This window comes from Taudactylus pleione, unplaced genomic scaffold (assembly GCF_031769625.1).
Source record: "Taudactylus pleione unplaced genomic scaffold, aTauple2 ptg000309l, whole genome shotgun sequence".
NCBI lineage: Eukaryota > Metazoa > Chordata > Amphibia > Anura > Myobatrachidae > Taudactylus > Taudactylus pleione.
This window is the reverse complement of record NW_028284710.1, coordinates 11,038,674-11,058,791: the sequence shown is the minus strand read 5'-3', so window position 1 is coordinate 11,058,791 and position 20,118 is coordinate 11,038,674. Positions and strand designations below refer to the sequence as shown.

The following is a 20,118-nucleotide window of genomic DNA, read 5'->3' as shown; positions in this document are numbered from 1 at the left end:
TGCCCGCTGCAATTGAGTCCTTGCTGTGGATTTGCTAATGTCAATATCCTTAATGTTGGTACAGAATGAGAATAGAATCAGCGGCGTCCCGCTGTCTCAAGACTGCATATGTAATTCTTGGATGGTATACTTATATCCGGTGTATAAATAATGTTAGCAGATGGTACTGTATGTTGCCCAGGGTGTCTTCTGGTGCAGATGGAGGAGAACCACTCAGACTGGTATGCAGGATCTCCGGACTTGGGTTGCTCGGGGCTGACTGTGGAGTATGCGATACGTCTATTTAAAGACTGTATCCTATACTTCCACCTGTCAGTCTTTCACTTCCCTGTTTTGGGAGGGGAACCGCCGGACGCGACCTTGGGCGATCTGATCCGGCTTCCCCCTCCGTTTTCAGAGACTCACCTGTCTTCCTGTCGTCGCGTGTGGCCGGATCCCTCCTCCTTCTGTCAGTGCTCTGTGCTTCCTGCTCCGCTGTTATGGGTGCCCGTCTGCGGTGTGCTGGTGATCTTCTCCTCGCTCGTTACTGTTGTTCCTCGATCACATGTGTGCTCCCGGTCATATGGCGCGGCCGCGCTCTGGTTGCAGAATCAAGTGAGTAATCCTGGTCACGTGTTTCTGGTAGCGCTTGGTCTCTAATCGCAGTAGCTTTCAATGAATGTCCAGAACTGGGTCTCAATGTTAGAATTATTCTTGCTCCAACGCGTTTCGACCTTATAAAGGTCTTCCTCTGGGAGTAGTGATGTGGTTATAATCGGTTTGAGAATAAATGTCCTGTTGGTGCCCGCCTCCATCTCTGATTGGTTTCTTTCTGTTTCCCACTTGATTGGTCAGGCACTCAGTCAATCAATTAGGTCCTTCTGTATCTGATTACATACTGATTGAAGTCTCTAGTTCCCTGCGAGGGATGTTGTTCAATCCATATTATATAGTTGTACATATCAAGTGTACATAATGCTGATTCAATAAAGTGGAGTGGTGTTCCATATACTTCCCATTTGGTTCCTTAAAAGAACATTTTAAATCCTGGGTAAAAACAGTGTAAATATCAAACACAAATCTATACCCTTCTGTACATGAGGGATTGAGCAAAGGAATCTTAACAACCAAAGAATTCTAATTTCTTGACACACCGCATCCTGTAATTCCGGTATTTTATCATCTACCCAAGATACACAAGGATCCATTGAATCCACCAGGTAGACCCATAATTTCGGGGATCCAATCACTGACATCTAATTTATCACAATATATAGATACATTTCTACAACCGTATGTGAGGTCACAAAGATCATATTTAAGGGATACGATAGATATTTTGTGTAAATTGAAAAACATCACGTGGCAAGAAGGTTACTGGTTTGGTACCAGTGACGTAACCTCATTGTACTCAGTTATTCTACACTCACTAGGCAAAGACAGTGCCAAACACTTTTTAGACAATGATCCATCAATGACACCGGAACAGAGAGACTTCATTATTAATAGCATAAATGACATCTTAACTCACAACTACGTGTGGTTCAATGAAGAATACTACTTACAAGTGACCGGGACAGCTATGGGGACGAGGTTTGCGCCGAGTTACGCGAATCTATTCATGAGCCACTGGGAAGATCAGTACATATGGGCTAATCGCGAACTCGACGCAAACCTCGTCCTATGGACCAGGGTTATTGACGATATTTTCTTTATCTGGCAAGGAGATGAGAAATCTATACAGGGTTTCATCAGCTACATTAATAATAATAAACACAATCTTCAGTTCACTACCCATTTCAGCAGAACACAGGCCACATTCCTCGACCTTAACATCTTCATCACTGACAATCAAATCCATACCAACACTCACAACAAGTCCGTGGAAGTTAATAGTTTTATTCTGGCTAACAGTGGACACCATCCAGATTGGCTGGACAGCATTCCAGTAAGCCAGTTCCAGAGAATCAGACGGAACTGCTCCAGAGAGAGTGACTATGTACAACAAGGGAACAGATTAAAGGCACAATTACAGGAAAAAAAATATGAGGTCAATAAAATAGACCAAGCCTTTGACAAATTTAGGAAGGTAGACAGAGAATCTTTGTTAAAATACAAGGATAAAAATAGGACAGCAGAAGACTCCGAAAACAAAAACAAAAATATATACTTTGTTAAAGACTACAGCTGTCAAGCCCCTCGTGTGAAACAAATCGTTAAGAGGCACTGGCCCATATTATTGCAGGATGAAACATTAGCAGAGACACTTCCAGAGGCCCCCAAGATAGTGTTTAGAAAAGCACCTGACCTAAAAGCAAGGATAGTCAGGAACCACATAGCTCCCATGAAACAAACACAAACAACACTTACCGAGTTATGGAACACCAATAAGGAAGGGAAAAAGGGAGGGTTCTACTATTGTGGTCAATGTGTGGCATGCACTAGAACAAACAACAGAAGTACAAAACCAATTCACACCGTCACTTCCACGTCAAACGAATTTGTATGGAGAATTAGGGACAATATGACTTGTCACGCCAAGGGGGTCATATATATAATAGAGTGCCCATGCAGCAAGCAATATGTTGGCCGCACCATTCGCCCCTTAAAACAAAGATTAGGGGAACACATATGGAACATAAGGGCAGGATGTGAAGAACACCCTATCTCTATACACTTTAAGCAATTCCATGACTCTGACCCCATGGGACTAAAATTTTCAGGAATAAAACTAGTACCACCAAACTGGAGGGGGGGAGACCACATTAAACACATTAACAAAGAAGAATTGAGAGCCATTATCACTATGGATACCCTAATACCCAAAGGGCTCAATGTGGACAATGAGGTAAGGTCCATCATATGTGGTTGACACGTACACTAAGCCCATGTACAGCTATTTACCGCATGGATTTCCCATCCAAATAGGATGCCCTCAGTACAGCTTATAATCACAGATAATATGTCGAAATAGAGTACTATAAGGGAGAGCTATGTTAGACAAACAAATGTACAAACGATACAGAAGGGTAGAGATTTGTGTTTGATATTTACACTATTTTTACCCAGGATTTAAAATGTTCTTTTAAGGAACCAAATGGGAAATATATGGAACACCTCTCCAGTTTATTGAGTCAGTATTATGTACACTTGATATGTACAACTATATAATATGGATTGAACAACATCCCTCGCAGGGAACTAGAGACTTCAATCAGTATGTAATCAGATACAGAAGGACCTAATTGATTAACTGAGTGCCTGACCAATCAAGTGGGAAACAGAAAGAAACCAATCAGAGATGGAGGCGGGCACCAACAGGACATTTATTCTCAATCCGATTATAACCACATCACTACTCCCAGAGGAAGACCTTTATAAGGTCGAAACGCATTGGAGCAAGAATAATTCTAACATTGAGACCCAGTTCTGGACATTCATTGAAAGCTACTGCGATTAGAGACCAAGCGCTACCAGAAACACGTGACCAGGATTACTCACTTGATTATGCAACCAGAGCGCGGCCGCGCCATTTGACCTGGAGCACACACGTGATCGAGGAACAACAGTAACGAGCGAGGAGAAGATCACCAGCACACCGCAGACGGGCACCCATAACAGCGGAGCAGGAAGCACAGAGCACTGACAGAAGGAGGAGGGATCCGGCCACACGCGACGACAGGAAGACAGGTGAGTCTCTGAAAACGGAGGGGGAAGCCGGATCAGATCGCCCAAGGTCGCGTCCGGCGGTTCCCCTCCCAAGACAGGGAAGTGAAAGACTGACAGGTGGAAGTATAGGATACAGTCTTTAAATAGACGTATCGCATACTCCACAGTCAGCCCCGAGCAACCCAAGTCCGGAGATCCTGCATACCAGTCTGAGTGGTTCTCCTCCATCTGCACCAGAAGACACCCCGGGCAGCATACAGTACCATCTGCTAACATTATTTATACACCGGATATAAGTATACCATCCAAGAATTACATATGCAGTCTTGAGACAGCGGGACGCCGCTGATTCTATTCTCATTCTGTACCAACATTAAGGATATTGACAAATCCACAGCAAGGACTCAATTGCAGCGGGCAACACTTATACAACATTTGTACAGTTAAATCCAGTTCTAAGCAGTACCTTTTTATGAATGATCTCAGTTACTTGTGTATCAGACTGATTATGTAAGTTTGTTATATATGTCTTTTTACATTCAGTAAAGCATTTTTTGCACTAAGTGTATCGTAGTCATCAACTTAAGACCAGCAATTTATATTGTATATGCAGGATTGTGACATTGGGACAATTCCACAGAAGACCATTATATAGAAGGTTGAGCGCTGTATATTTTTTCTGTATATTGCTATTATTAAGAGGGAAGGACACCCTCTTGTGCAGCAGCTTACCATCAACAGAGGCTTAGTTGCCCAGTGCGCAGTATTATTTCCTCTTATGGGGTGGTTTAGCTGGGCGAGTTTGGGGGTGTCCTGCGCTCTGGATTTGAGCCCTAGTATGTTAGGGACCTGCCCAACAAGAGGTTACCCGGATATGGTGGGCAGGCCCATAACCTTGGCCAAGATTATGCCAAAAACCTCTGTATTTACTGCAAAATGTATTTATTTATTTATAATCAGTTAATTTGGAGTTGTGCACCTGTATTTCTTCTTTGTGTATAAGTCTAACGATAGACCCAGAATGCAGCCAGGAACAGCAGAAGCTTTCAACAAGGCCCCTCAAAAGGATAATTGTATTGTGAAGTGGTTCCGGCGCTTCCTGTGATCTAATGAAAATCTTTTCTTTTTGGAATTTTTCTCCAAAAATATATGAAAAAGAAAAATGTATAGAGTAAAACCGTAACAATGTTTTATAAATCGTGAAAGGTTGATATAAACTCAACCTTTAGAAGTAAGTTGTAGACGTTGGACCCAATTTTCACCGTGGTCCTGCGGTGGTTGCAGAATGCAACGTTGGCCTTTTAAGGTGAGGTTTTCAATTCCTCCCACACGTAGTGTTGTAAATGGGGAAATAAATACAACAAACCTCCATGGTGTACAGATCAACTTACCCAATCCAAGATTTTACACAATATACAGTGTACTCACCTTGAATGGGATATATTATACGCCTTGGACATTCATTTTCTGATAAAAAGGTCTTAGCGGTATGTAGTTAATTTCACCAGACCTCAAAAAACATACAACAATTTCTGTTTATATGAAAACTTTAAATATATAGAAATACAAAAATCAAAAAATAAATAAATAAAGCAATGATAATTCCAAAGTTTAAAAGTAGAAAAAGGAGAAATGAATGAGTAGAGGATTCTAATAATGAATACCTAGCAACATGTTTCTCAGATCCTATGTCTGCTTCCTCAGGCTGGTAACTGAGAAATGAACAACCTGGCCCTTAAGTAGGGAACTAAAGCTGGCCACATATCTAAAGATTATCTGTCCAACCAGCCAACTAGTTGATTGGTTGGAATGAAGATCTGGTAACGTATGGGAGTAAATGATGATCAGAAATTTGCTCCTAAATGCCAGAAAACAGATGTAAATGGTTGTTCAGACAAATTTGTTAAATGTTTGATCTAAACAATTTGTTCAAACAACAGTTTTTGTTAATTTTCCGGCATTTGGGAGCAAATTGCTGATTGTCATTTGCTTTCATACCTTACCAGGTTTTCATCCCAACCAATCAACTAGTTGGCTGGTTGGAGAGATAATCTTTAGATGTGTGGCCATCTTAAGGGCATGTTTAATGATGATTGACAGGAGCTATAATGATGATTGACAGGAACTATGTGTGTTTAAATCTTAGCCAAAATAACTTCTGAGTGTGTCTAATACCCCTTTTACACCGGAGCTAAAACATGGGTATTTGAAGGGTTAACCCGGGCAGCTCCCTGGTGTAAAAGGGCAGAGAGTTGGATCGCCGGGTCGAGTTACCTGGCAACCCAACCCAGGTAACTAGCTGGGTTTAACACGGGCTTAGCCCGTGAAACCCTGCTGTGAGAACAGCGCTCTCCGGGTCACGATGACCTGGAGTGCGCTGCTAGCCGGCCGATTGGTCCGGCTTCAGTGGCGCTTGGAGATGACGTCATCTCCAAGCGACCACTTTCACTCCGCAAAAGCCGGGTCTATGCAGACCCAACTGCGGTGTGAGCGGCGCTGACTCGGGAATATCCCTAGTCGGCGCCGGCAAAATTCCGGGTCTGATCCGGATAGGAACTTAGTTCCAACTCCGGGTCAGACCCAGAATTTAGGTGGAAAAGGGGTATTAAACACCTCTGTAGTCATGTTAAAAACTGCTGGGGACTAAAAAACCCCAAAATATATGTATAAAAATATATATACAATTTGGAGGAGGGAAGGGTTATAATCACAAGATTGGGTAATTAGTGAAATAAATAGACATTGCAGCATTGAGACATGAAAGAAATTATTTTGGCTAAGATTTAAACACAGTTCCTGTCAATCATCATTATAGCTCCTGTCATTCATCATTAAACTTAATTAAACATGCCCTTAGTTCCCTACTTAAGGGCCAGGTTGTTCATTTCTCAGTTACCAGCCTGAGGAAGCAGACGTAGGATCTGAGAAACATGTTGCTAGGTATTCATTATTAGAATCCTTCACTCATTAATTTCTAATTTTTCTACTTTTAATATTTGGAATTATCTTTGCTTTATTTATTTCTTTTTTGATTTTTGTATTTCTATATATTTAAAATTTTCATTTAAACAGAAATTGTTGTATGTTTTTTGAGGTCTGGTGAAATTAACTACATACCGCTAAGACCTTTTTATCATATACAGATTAAGAAATTACTGTTTTATAAAGAAATTAGTCTATATCCACAATTATTTTTGGACTGGGTATAAGGACCCACATAGTAATATACCGACTGACATCGGGATGAGAAAATGAATGTCCAAGGCGTATAATATATCCCATTCAAGGGGAGTACACTACATATTGCGTAAAATCTTGGATTGGGTAAGTTGATCTGTACCATGGAGGTTTGTTGTATTTATTTCCCCATTTACAACACTACGTGTGGGAGGAATTGAAGACCTCACCTTAAAGGCTAACGTTGCATTCTGCAACCACCGCAGGACCACGATGAAAATTGGGTCCAACGTCTACAATTTCTAAAGGGTGAGTTTATATCAAACTTTCACGATTTATAAAACATTGTTTCAGTATTACACTATATATTTTTCTTTTTCATATATTTTTGGCGAAAAATACCAAAAAGAAAAGATTTTCATTAGATCACAGGAAGCGCTGGAACCACTTCACAATATAAGTATATGGTTTTGTGTAATTCCTTACAGGTTATCCTATCCAATCCCCTGCTCTCATTGCCTCTCACTTTCAATCTCTAATAGTGTGATATTTATTTATTTTCCATATCAGTCACTCATGTATCACTAATAGAAGTGTAACATATATCCGCCGTTATATCTAATGTGGCTGTATAATATTATTAACGTTACATAGTAGTGACTGTCCGCCACTATGTTTATTGCGGCTGTATATTCTGTTAGTGTTACCCAGTGGTATGCAATTTGTGACCGATGATATGTATATGCAAATAGTTAGATCGTTTTAACCCTGGGGGTCCCCAGTTATTTCTGCCGTTGGCACACATCCTCTCATAAGGATTGTCACAATCCTGGATTGTGTTGTACAGTCTCTTGTTATGAGTGTGACTCTCATATATTATTGATTATTTCATAGCTATCAAATGGAATCAAATGGGAACAGTGTAGTCGTATTTGTTCTTTATAACAGCGTGATTAAGGACTAGCAAGCTCCAGCCTGTATGACTCATGTTCCGACAGACAGTCTCAATTAACACACGTCCGCCGTTGTGCTCAATGTGGGATATACTCTTATAATCAGCATCTCCCGGCAAAGTGGTGTTCTATTCTCTGGGAGCTCACATGTCATTATCACAGTGACATTACATCATATAAACAATTATCAAGACAGGAGCCATAGAAACGTCAATGTACGTTTCACCCACTGCTTTTTCAAGGCATCTTTGTTGGGTTTAAGAGGGCAGATGGATTAGTAAGAATGCAGGTTTTGGTAACCTATTTGATTAGGTCTAGGAATATCTTCAGTAGATACCTTTTTCGGCTAACTCACCAAATATGGATAAATGTTAAAATGATTCTTTTTAATTAATCACAAATTGCATTTGACTTCAATGAGTTGCAGGCGAATACTGTATTCATTACATTTTCAGAAAGGAAAAATCTATCAATTTGTTCTTTAAATTTTTTTTTTAATTCATTGTAACTCAGCATGTTTGTGTGTTTAGATGATCAAATATTGAAAATAGTTTGTTCTCCACTGCAGCTGCTTGTTTAAAGGGAATGAGTATGTCGGGTTTCCGCCTATCAAAATACAGTCAGCGGCATCCCGATGGTCGTTGGTATACTAACCTTCTCCCCCCTAACCCTCCCTTCTTGTAGCCTAACCCTAAACATCCCATTTAAAGTGTGCCTATAAATCTTGGTACACACCTGAACGACCTGTCAATCGTCCTATGGTCCTTCCAATAGCGAGATCGTGTGCACTATGTAACAATCGTGAATAACGTGTGTGTACTCCACATTGCATTGTTCCATCTGACGTGCAGCAGGACTGTGTGATGAACAATGAGTACAAACGACAGATTTTCAGTACACACTGCATAATGGTCATGCAGAGTGGTCGCAGGTACCATTATTGCACAAAAGTCGTGTAGTTTGTACCCAGTTTAAGATCTGCAGAAAAATGTATTTCCAGCAAGAGTTATGTCTACAATAGTGAAGATTTGCCAACCTTTATCCACTAATTAACTTATAGGAAACACTTTATTCATATAGATGTTTTTACAGAGCTGGCAGAAAGGCCTTTTCTAAAGGCAAAATAATGCTACTTAAATGATTATTTAATTGTAACATTGCTGATTAACTGTTATATGATTATCACTTCTTGGTTGTAGGATGGAGACCCGTCTTTGTTATATCCAGAAGTAGTGGTTTCCAAAGTACCCATCTGTCGGGCTAAGCGACTCTCTACGGAGGATGCTGTAAAAACTGCATTGATGCTGGAGTTTGACATATCGGTAATTACATTTTGTGTTTCTATATATTTCTTACAAGTTCAATTGTCTGTGCTCAAAATAATTTGCAGGAGAGGAAGTAGTTACTGCCAGGACATCATAGTCACTAAAAGGTTACTGTCAGCATAGTCATTGCCTGCATGGCCTTATGTGGAAAAATTGTGAAATGGGATAGTAAGGCCAACATATACCTGCTTAGTAGTCCTGAGTTTGGTGACTACGTCCCTATTTGAGGATCTCATCTGGTGGGGCAAAGGGACATAGGAACCGGGAGGGCTTGATTTCTCTTGGGTTGGCAAATACTGTGTCGTTGCTCCCCCCCCCCCCCCCCCTTTCCACGAACTTCTACACAAAAGCAAAAAGGGAAGAACAAAATGAAAATGGGGAAAAAGCGATTGTTTGAACTCGCCAAATATTAAGTTACCTACATGTTTGTTCTGTTCACGTTTTCTTCTTGCAAACACTTTTTTTTTTTTTTTCTCTTTCATAGAAGGCCCACTCATTTTGCTATCACAATTTGCAGTAAGCATAACCAGACACACAAGATTGCTGCACTTCCCATTGATTGTTTCCTGTAAGCTGTACGACAATGGAACAGAGAGCGCAAATGATTGTGGCCTACAGATGGTTTAAAACGTTGGCAACCGTCTCATTGTCGCCAGATGGTAACGCATAGCAGATATTATAGCGCATACCATAACCAGTGAGGCAGTGACTATAGATTAACAAATACTCCCAATCAAATGAGATTAGGCTGTCAATGAAATCTGAATAAAAACTAGGTGAATGACTATGAAAAATGTAAATTTATATAAGATGAAAAATTGAATTTATCTATCGTTCTAACAGCTATTGTACTAATTGATAGTTAATATTAATATTTAATGTATAAATACATTTTTATAGTTAAATGAACAAAGAAACTGGGGTTGGCGAAAATTAACACAGTCACAACTGTTGTAAAACGAGATGCCAAACGCTATAAAAAGGGTCTCAGGCGCTAATGTAGACCTTGGCCTTCTGCGTCCTCCCCCCCATGAAAATGTTCATTCATACGCCCCTGGCGGGGTTTGTTGGAATGTGAGGCTTCTGTCAAAGTTGTACTGGAAGATTAACTTGGATAGTTTTTACATCCAAGTTAGTTAAATTCTGCTAATGAAGGACATTGTTTAGTGAAATCTGCATTTAAAAAATAGTTTTAATCTATCTATTGAAGTTGACCATTGAAAGCACGACATCGGGTAAAATATGCTCTATAGTGCGCATTTGCGAGCACTGCTCTTCTACTACCCCTCTCCTATTGCCTTTTCCCATCTTGCCCACCTCTTCAGTCTCTCCCTCATATCAAGCACTGTCCCCTCTGCTTGTCTCCTCCATTCTTAAAAAAAAAAAAAAAAACATCCTTGATCCTAACACTCTCTCCTCCCAATTGCCTCCAAACTCCTTGAGCAGATTGTCTACAACCGTCTTACTGAGATTCTTTCCTCCCACTCCCTGCTTGACCCATTTCTTCTCTACTCCACTGAAACTGCCCTTACGAAAGTCAGCAATGACCTCCTTGCTGCCAAATCCAATGGCCACTACTCTCTACTCATTCTTCTTGACCTCTCTGCTGCTTTCTTTTTCAGGGTCCACAGGGATACCATGGGGTGTAGGTGGTGGATAAGGCCCAGACACCAAACAGTTAAGCTTTCAACTGCCAGGATGCAATGGTCCCGCCCCTGAGCCTTAGGCAACTCCGTTTGCTTGGTGTCCAGCAGGAGCTCGGATCACCTTTATAACATTGGCTGCCTTATGCAGCCCAAAGCTTTATTTTTATGATTTCTAATTTTATTTATCTTTATTACTGAGTGCGCAGCATCAGACTGTCCTTAGGATATCTGTGCTGCCACTCCATCACCCCCCCGGGCACCGCAACTCCATAGCATCGCTTGGTACATTCGGCGGGACTCCCGAGGACCTTGCTAGCCGGCCCCACGGAGGACCCCAATCTGCAACTCGGACGCAGAGGACAGGTAAGATGGGTTACCGCTTGCGGTAGCCTGGGGCTGGGCAGTCTTACCTCCGGTCTCAAGGAACAGACCGGAGGTGCTGAGAGTGAACACCGGCCTCGACCGCATGATCCACTAGACCAGCAGTGTACATATGGTGCGGGAATCCAGCTTTCCCTATTACAGCGGCCCCTCCCCCAGCTCAAGGCAACATTCCACCCCGATCTGGACACTGAGGGGGCGGGGTCCGAGGAGGAGAGCAGCTCAGAGGTCTGTGACGGCCATTTTCTGTAGGTTCAGCCACAGCTCTCTCTGGAAAACACTGGCTCCGGTCCCCCTACATACCTCTCCCAGGAGTCAGGTTATGTAGCACTATAGCCTACCGAACACTGAGTCTGAGTAGTTGAATGAAGCGCCCTTTTGCAGTTAGTGTTTTTCTGCATAGTATGTGACTTTTGCTAGCGCTGCCTGTCTTTCCCTTTCCTCTCACTATAACCCTATCATACCTGTGAATTCAGGGTCTACTATACTTCACTTTTACTTATAAATGTGAAGGCTGTCACATACTGTTTGGTTGCACTCTACACAGTACCATATCCTGTGCTGTACTCTGCTGCAGCTTATTTAAGCATAGGCACTATTACTATACAGCATACCCATATGCATACACTGTCGCATGATAGTGTCTGCATACCCAGTTGTATTTGGTGTATTCTGTCGCATAATAGTGTTTGCAAACCCATTTGTATTTGGTGTATTCTGCTTCGACTATGTCTAACAAAGGCAAAAGTAGCAAGCGTCTGCACCTACATTGCTCTCATGCAAATCCTGTGCAGCAAGCTTGAATGAGGAGGATGTCCAAGACGGACTATGTACAACGTGTTATATTACACCAGATACGTCTTCTGCCCTTGCCCAGGAGCCTCCTTGTGAGTCCCTGACTCAGGTGCTAGCTACTATTGCAGACCGCCTGACAGTTCCAGCAGTAATTCCTCCTATGGGTTTGCCTCAAAAGGTACAGGCAGTACCGGTACCTCCATGGGTAGATGTCCTCTCTACTTCAGTACAGAGTCTAGCAACTTCCTCTACAGCCTTTCAAAATCTATTGCAAGGTGAGAAGCCCCAACCCAGTAAACCTACCAAGCGTACTGTGTTGTCTTCACAGTCTAAGCACCTTTCAGAATCTGAGATATCATCTGAGGCAGAAGACACTGACAATCTCTGTGATACTGAATCTCCCTCAGGGGAAGGAGAGCATCAATCTAAAATTAATATACCTGCTTTGGTGCGAGCTGACAGATCTATCCTCCAAATGAAAGACTATGAGCCCGCCCCCAAATCAAAGCACCCACTATATAAACAACAAAAAGTGGCTTCAGCAGAGTTTCCTCACTCTGATCAGCTAGCCGAACTCATGGCAGCAGCTTGGCAGATGCCTGTTAAGAGGTTTCCGCTCCAAAAACGCCTGACCTATTGTTACCCTTTTCCTGCAGCTCATTGCGCAAAATGGGAGGCTCCCCCAGCAGTAGATGCCCATGTTATGCGATTGATTAAAAGCTCCACATTACCTATCCCTACAGCTTCCTCATTAAAGGACCCTATGGATAGAAAGATTGAAACTGGCCTTAAATCTGTGTATTCCCTTTCAGGAGCCATTGCTCGCCCAACCATGGCTATTGCCTGGGTGGCGAAAACAATTGAGAAGTGGGCAGATGCCCTAGAATAGTCTTTCTCCCTAGAGGCCTCTATGGATCAGATGTGTTATATAGCTCACATAAGAGATGCAGCTTCCTATATCAGAGAAGCAACCTCGGATGCTAGTCTCCTGGCCTCTAGAGCACTCTGGCTACGGTCAAGGAAGGTGGATTCAGACTCAAAGAAGGCCTTAGATTCATTCCCTTACACTGTGAGATCCTGTTTAGCCCAGATCTAGACAAGATTGTAGCCACTTTGGCAGGATCAAAAACTGCTATTCTGCCCTCAGCAACTGCTGCAAAGCCTCGGACAATGTCCTTCAGGTCCCTTCATCTCCATGGAAAGCCTAAGATCCAGTCCTTTCCTCGGCAATCGGCTTCCATAAGGGCCGCTAAGCCCAGGACCAAGCAGACCTGGGCCTCCCAACGTCCTGTTTCCAAATCTGCAGACAAACCTTCAGCCTGACGGGGCGGGCCTCCCTCTGGAGTACCCCAGAGTAGATTGTCGACTTCTTCAATTTGCCCAGTGCTGGCGTCAAACCACCACAGACTCTTGGGTACAAGAAGTGGTCTCTCACGGGTGCGCCCTCTCATTCCTAAGATGGCCACCCTACCAGTTTTCATACACAGGCCCTCCATCAAACCTGAGCAGGGCCCTGCTTATCCAGAAAGCCATTCAGTCCTTACTGCAAACGGGGGTAATAGTTCCAGTTCCGCTATCTGAGGGAACGGATATTATTCTACCGTTGCTGGTGCAGAAACCAAATTGGTGTTATCTGCCTATCCTCAACCTCAAATCCCTGAACAAATTCATCAGGGTGCCCAGATTGCAAATGGAAACCCTGCGCTCTACTATACTAGCTTTGGAGCCGGGGGACTTTATGGTATCTCTGGATATTCAGGACGCTTACCTACAAGTACATAATGCCCTCTCATCAGCGCGCTCTCTGGTTTGCTGTACTACAACAACATTTCCAATTTCAGGCTCTGCCCTTTGGACTTTCTACAGCACCATGGGTCTTTACCAAAAGTATGGCAGTCATGGCAGCCCACCTGTGTTGTCAGGAAGTCGGGCTGCTTCCATACCTGGACGACCTCTTGCTCTTAGCACGCTCCCCAGACGTTTTTCAATGCCATCTTCAGATAACCATTGCCTTCCTACAGAGACACGGCTGGCTAATCACCTGGAAAAAGTCCTCCCTGAACCTCGGATGGTCCATCTGGGGGCTTTTTTCGATTCTCAAGCTCAAGAGAATCTTCCTGACAACGGACAAGATCTCCACACTTCAACAACGAGTGCGGAGATTACTCTGCAGTCGCTGAGTCTGAGTTCACTCAACAATGCAGATTCTGGGATCCATGGTATCCACCTTCAATATGGTGGAGTACGCTCAGTTCCATTCCAGGCCTCTGCAACACCTAATGCTCTCCAGAAGGAACGGGTTACCCCATCGGATCAGATCCCAGACAATGATTCTCTCTCCAGAGGTTCGTCTGTCCCTCTCCTGGTGGTTTACAGTTGTCCAACCTAGCCAAGGGTCAACCCTTTTGGATCCTGGAGTGGGTACTCTTTACAACAGATGCAAGCCTCTGGGGCTGGAGCGCAGTGACCGGTCAACCCTCCTTCCAGGGCCGTTGGACATCGGTCAAGTCGACCCTGACAATCAATGTATTGGAACTCCGAGCCATATACAGACCCCTCACTCTGGCTCAGGACATTCTTCAGGGCAAGCCTGTACAAGGGCAGTTCGACAATGCCACTGCAGTGGCCTACATCAATCACCAAGGAGGCACTCGAAGTCGGTCAGCAATGGCAGAATTGTCACGCACTCTCGCATGGGCCGAAGGTCACCTACCGGCCATCTCCGCGGTGTTCATTCTGGGAGTTCTCGACTGGGAAGCGGACTTCCTCAGCTGTCACGACGTGCATGCTGGGGAATGGTCTCTCCACCCAGAGGTCTTTCAAATCCTAGTGGACCTGCCAATGGTGGACCTCATAACCTCCCGACACAATCGTAAGCTGCCAGTGTACGGGTCCAGAACAAGGGACTCCGAAGCAGCCTTCGTAGACTCCTTGTCCATGAAGTAGACCTTCCATCTGGCATATCTATTCCCTCCAGTCTCCCTTCTTCCTCGAGTCCTTTGGAAGTTCAAGCAAGACTGAGGCACTGTCTTGCTGGTGGCTCCGGCCTGGCCAAGATGACATTGGTACGCCGATCTTCAAAGCCTCTCCATAGACACTCCTCTCTTACTTCCTCAACATCCGGACATGTTGTCTCAAGCACTATGTCTACATCTGCACCTGGCCCATCTGTCTTTGACGGTGTGGCTCTTGAGACATCCCTCCTAAGGTCCAAAAGGGTTTTCTAGCTCTGTGGTCCAGACTATGCTCAGAGCGCGTAATCCGACCTCTGTCCTGATCTATCACAGAGTGTGACAAACATACTTCCAGTGGTGTGCTACCAGAAGTTTTGACCTTCAAGTTTTTAGGGTCTCTAGAGTACTGGCCCTCCTTCAAGCAGAACTGGACCTTGGACTCCTCCTGGCCTCATTGAAAGTGCATGTCTCTGCTCTGTGCATTTGGTTCCAGCGCAGTATTGCTCCGATGCCGGATGTTCACACTAACCTTCTGGGTGTCCTCCGTATTCAACCTCCCTTCGTCCCTCCAATGGCACCGTGGGATTTGTCAGTGGTTCTCCAGGCCTTTCAGGGCCCTCCGTTTGAACCCCTGGAATCTGTGGAACTCAAGTGGTTCACAGCAAAGACTCTTTCTTCTGGCTCTTGCATCCACCCCTAGGGTGTCAGATTTCTGATCATTTCATCAGGCTGTTCTTCAAACTCGTCCTGACTTTCTTTCCAAGGTTGTTTCTCGTTTCCATATTAATGAGGAAATCATAGTCCCGGCCTTCCAATCACCAGACCTCTCTGCAGGTGAGGCCTCCTTGGATGTTGTCCATACTCTCAGGAACTACGTGGACCATACAAGTTCTCTTCGGAAAACAGATTCCCTATTTGTCCTCTCTGGATTCCATAAGAAGAGATGGCCAGCTACAAAACAGACTCTGGCCAGATGGTTTCGCTTGACTATCTCACAGGCTTACATACAGACGGGCATTCCTGTGCAGGCTACCATCTCTGCTCATTCCACTCGCTCTGTGGGACCCTCGTGTGTAGTTTGCTGTGGCGCCTCAGCTGAACAGCTTTGTAAGGTGGCCACATGATCTTCTGTCCACACCTTTGTTAGGTTTTATGCCTTCGCAACCTTTGCCTCTCACGATGCCTCATTTTGGTGCAGGATACTCCTCTCAGCTCAGGAGCGTCCCCACCCTTGATACTGCTATGGACAATCCCCATGGTATCCCTGTGGATCCCTATGGACCATGAAGAAGAAGAAAATGAGTTATGGTAAAACATACCTTTTGTTAACTCTTTCTTCGAAGTCCATAGGGTCCACAGGGTGCCCGTCCCTGACAATCCTAGCTTCTCTGGGTTGGGTTTCCTGGTCACCGGTTTCCCGTATCTTTGATGTGAGAGTGTGATTCTTCTGTGTACCAGTCTTCCTTCTCTTCTATCCTCCTCCTGCCTTGGGCTTGTTAACAAACTGATTTGCCTCAGTGGCGGGGTTAGGGGGGAGGGACCATTGCATCCACCACCTACACCCCATGGTATTCCTGTGGACCCTTTGGACTTTGAAAAAAGAGAGTTAACAAAGGTAAGTTTCACCATAACGCTCATTTTTGATACTGTGGACTACCTCTCCTCCTGCAAATCCTTCACTCCCTTGGTCTGCGGGATACTGCCCTCTCTTGGCTGTCGTCCTACCTCTGTGACCGCTCTTTCTGTCTCCTCTCATGACTCCACTTCAACTGTTCTGGGACCTCTATACGTCCTCTCTAGGTGAACTCATCAGCTCTTTTGGCCTCCAATATCATCTCCATGCTGATGATACTAAAATCTACCTTTTCCTCCTCTGATCTCTCCCTCCCTCTCTCTCCTCACACGTATCTCCAATTGTGTCTCTGCTATTTCTTCATGGATGTTCCTGTGCTTTCTTAAACTTAATATGTCTAAGACTGAGCGGATCGACTTCCTATCTTCCTGTGTAACCTCACTTCCCACAATTTAATTATCTATTGGCAGCACAACCATCTCCTATAGCCCCCAAGTACAGATGTGTCCACATACATCTATCCTCTGTGCGCTACAAGTCGCGCTACACATAACGCGGGAGCTCCGCATGACCTTCAAATGTGTCTTATTCACACAGCGAATAGCACAAGCAGCTTCTGTTGATTAAAATGATATGCAGCATGCCTATAATCTATGAGCGACTGCAGGTATATCTGCATGCGAAATGCTAAGTTACAGTGTCAGCGACTGTAACACGATAACGTAGTGTTTCGTATGCAGATACAGCCGCAGTTGTACACAGAACAGGCATGCTGCATATCATTTTTATCAGCAGAAGTTGCTTGTGCTAAATATTCGCATCACTGTGCGTTATAAAATGCATTTGAAGGTAAAGAGTTGCACGAAAAGACGCTCGGCGCTAGCGAGTCACGGCACGACTAGAAGGCCTGTTTAGCGCACAAGGAGGCTAGGTGTATGGGGACACATCTGTACGCTGTCTTGGAGTTATCCTTGACTCCTCCTCCATCATACCACGCATTTAGTACCTTTCACAGTCCTGCCGTTTCCATCTCCAAAATATTTCTAGGATAAGTCCTTTCCCCACCCTGGAGGTAACTAATGCTGGGCATGCACTACACTGTGTGTACCCAGCGACGGCATAATGCAACGGCACAATATATTGCGCTGTCCATACACACTGCACGATGCAGTGGACGATGCGGGATGTGTAGTTCCATGCATTTAGCAGCATAGCGTGGTTCATCGCATTTTACCATCTGCTGTGCTGCACAGCAGATGGGACAATGCGATGAACGACCTGCAGGCACGCATGATCCAACGTGCACACTGTGACCTGCACTATATATCACTCCAATCCGCAGCGGAACAATATATTGTGCAATGGATTGCGTTGTGTGTACCCAGCTTAAGACCCTCATCAATTCACTGCTCATCTCGAGATTGAACCTCCTCCTATCTGACCTCCCTAACTCCTACCGCTCACCACTCCGATCTATCCTCAATGCTGTGCGCTCAGCTTCCTCTCCAAACATAAATCTGCCTCCCCTCTCCTGCAAGCCCTACACTGAGTCCCCTTCAGAAATCAATTCAAGCTTCTCACACTCAATCCTCTTCCATTTACATATTTGACCTTCTCTCCCTTCACACTCCTGCCCACTCCGCTTCACAAATGCATGCCGTCTCTCTTTCCTACTGATTACTTCCTCCCACCTCCAAGATTTTGCCCGTGCTGCTCCCAACCTCTGGAATACTCTCCCTCTGCCTATCAGACTCTCCACCTCTCTAATACACTTCAAAAGGGCTCTCATCAAGGGATGCAGTCAGGAAGTCGACGGTCAAAATGCCAACCGCTGGCTTCCGACTGACAAATCCCGGCAGGGTACTAATGACAGGTGTCGAAAGCCCAACTTCTATCATTATTCCTATAAGGTAAGCCGGGCGGCGGTCGCGGACAGCCGCTGGTGGGGGGGGGGGGTTAGGTCAGGGACTCCCCCTTGGATGGTTAGGGTTGGGATAGGGGAAGGGGTTAGGGTTAGGTACCCCCCAGGAGACTTAGGTTTAGGCTGCCGGGACAGGGGGGCTAGGTTTAGGCACTTAGGGGGGGGATAGGCACTAGGGGGGGAGGTTAGGGTTAGGCACCCCTAAAGGAGGGTTGGGGTGGGGGGAGTAGGGTTAGTAAATACCTACTGTATTAGCTGTCAGGATCTTCACTGCTGCTGGTCTTCCGGCGTCAGGATTTGAACCACCGGACATAGATCCGGCGGTATTTCATACCGATCCCCTCATCAAAGCCATCCAGCTCTCATCCTAACCCAATACTCTTTGCTCCTTCCCCACTGTATACCCCATCCCCACTGTCACCCCTGTCTGTCTGCCCCTCTCTTTAGATTGTAAGCTCTCACGAGCAGGTCCCCCTTCCCTCATGTGCTTCTTCTTTCCCTACACTTATACTCCTTACAACGGCACCTAACCTTTGATTGCAGCCGCCCTGCTGCTGCTCTGAGTGTTATGACAATGGGTGCAGCAATGTTTATGAACCATGTTCTGCATTGTTTTGTACTGTAAGTCACTGTTTTCTTGTTTTGCTCATTTATAAGGTGCTGCAGAACCCTTGTGGCACCATAAAAATAAAAGGTAATTGGTTAGGTGTGCAGTGATTACCTTCATGAACTGTTCTTGATTCAGAGTCTTAAAGCAGAATGAGACGGTTATTGTACTCTCATGATTTGCTACATCAAGGGACAGAGCCCCAGGAAGCTAACTCTCTCTATTCACTGGTTCTTAAAGCCAGGCAATTAGCTGCCTTTATGACTCTTCTAAAGATTATTAACTGACATTTCTCTGTACCCATCTTAAACTATATTACCCAAGTAGAGTACAGATGCATGAAGTAGTGTTCCCACCAGACCGTGGGCAGGGCGCTGGGTTGCGGGCAGGGATGCTATGTGTTCGCTCCTGAAAAGGGGGGTGTGAGCGACCGGGGAGAGACTCCCCCCAACTCGGCACCCTTGGAGGCGTGCCTAGCACTTACGGAGGTGCTGGGCTTCCCCCAAGCTCTCCCCTCATTGTGAATAGATTCCGTGCGCATGGCATCTATTCACCCAGCTGCGTTCAGTAACTGCAACTTTTCCCACCCGCGGGTCACTGTGGCCCATGGGTGGGGAAGGCACAGGGCAGGCCGTTTTAGCCATGCACCGCTATAAAGGCTGGGCACATTTTGCCACTTTAGAATCGGGCAGGGTGTGGCGCCTAACTAGAACACTAATGAAGTTAAGTTGTATTTTGTTGTGCTGGTTTCTGCACATCAATGTAGTGAAACACCGTTGTGAGTGTAAAAGAGGCTATGGGTTTTCTAGGAATTCCAGAACACAGGAGATGTGGAGTTTACAATTTCACTATGCACAGCAACTGCCATTTAGTTGAGTGTGTTTTTTAGCTAAAAATAACTGCACACACCATCTGCTTCCATAGTTGTGTAACTTATAACACATACTCTTTACAGCATACTGACATTGACTTCCAGCCTGGGGATTCTTTCTACATAATTTGTCCAAATCCTCCTGACGAAGTGACAGATCTCACTAACAAGCTTGGGCTCTCTGATCAGAAATATTGTCAGATCTGCTTGGCTGTCAAACCGAATACAAAAAAAAAAGGTAAGCTGCTGACCTCCTATTTTCACATA

General features: G+C 44.7%; 1 protein-coding gene across 11 annotated transcripts in view; it reads left to right on the top strand.

Moving 5' to 3' along the window:
* MTRR (5-methyltetrahydrofolate-homocysteine methyltransferase reductase) overlaps window positions 1–20,118 on the top strand; it is a 151,735-nt gene that overhangs the window by 35,853 nt on the left and 95,764 nt on the right. For all 11 annotated transcript variants that reach the window (XR_015868742.1, XM_088442368.1, XM_088442360.1 and 8 more), the window contains 2 exons: window positions 8,978–9,100; window positions 19,936–20,089. Coding sequence is in view for 10 of the 11 variants with exons in the window: in XM_088442368.1 (XP_088298494.1) it covers window positions 8,978–9,100; window positions 19,936–20,089 (277 nt within the window). In the remaining variant the exon portion in view is untranslated. The remainder of the gene's footprint in view (window positions 1–8,977; window positions 9,101–19,935; window positions 20,090–20,118) is intronic.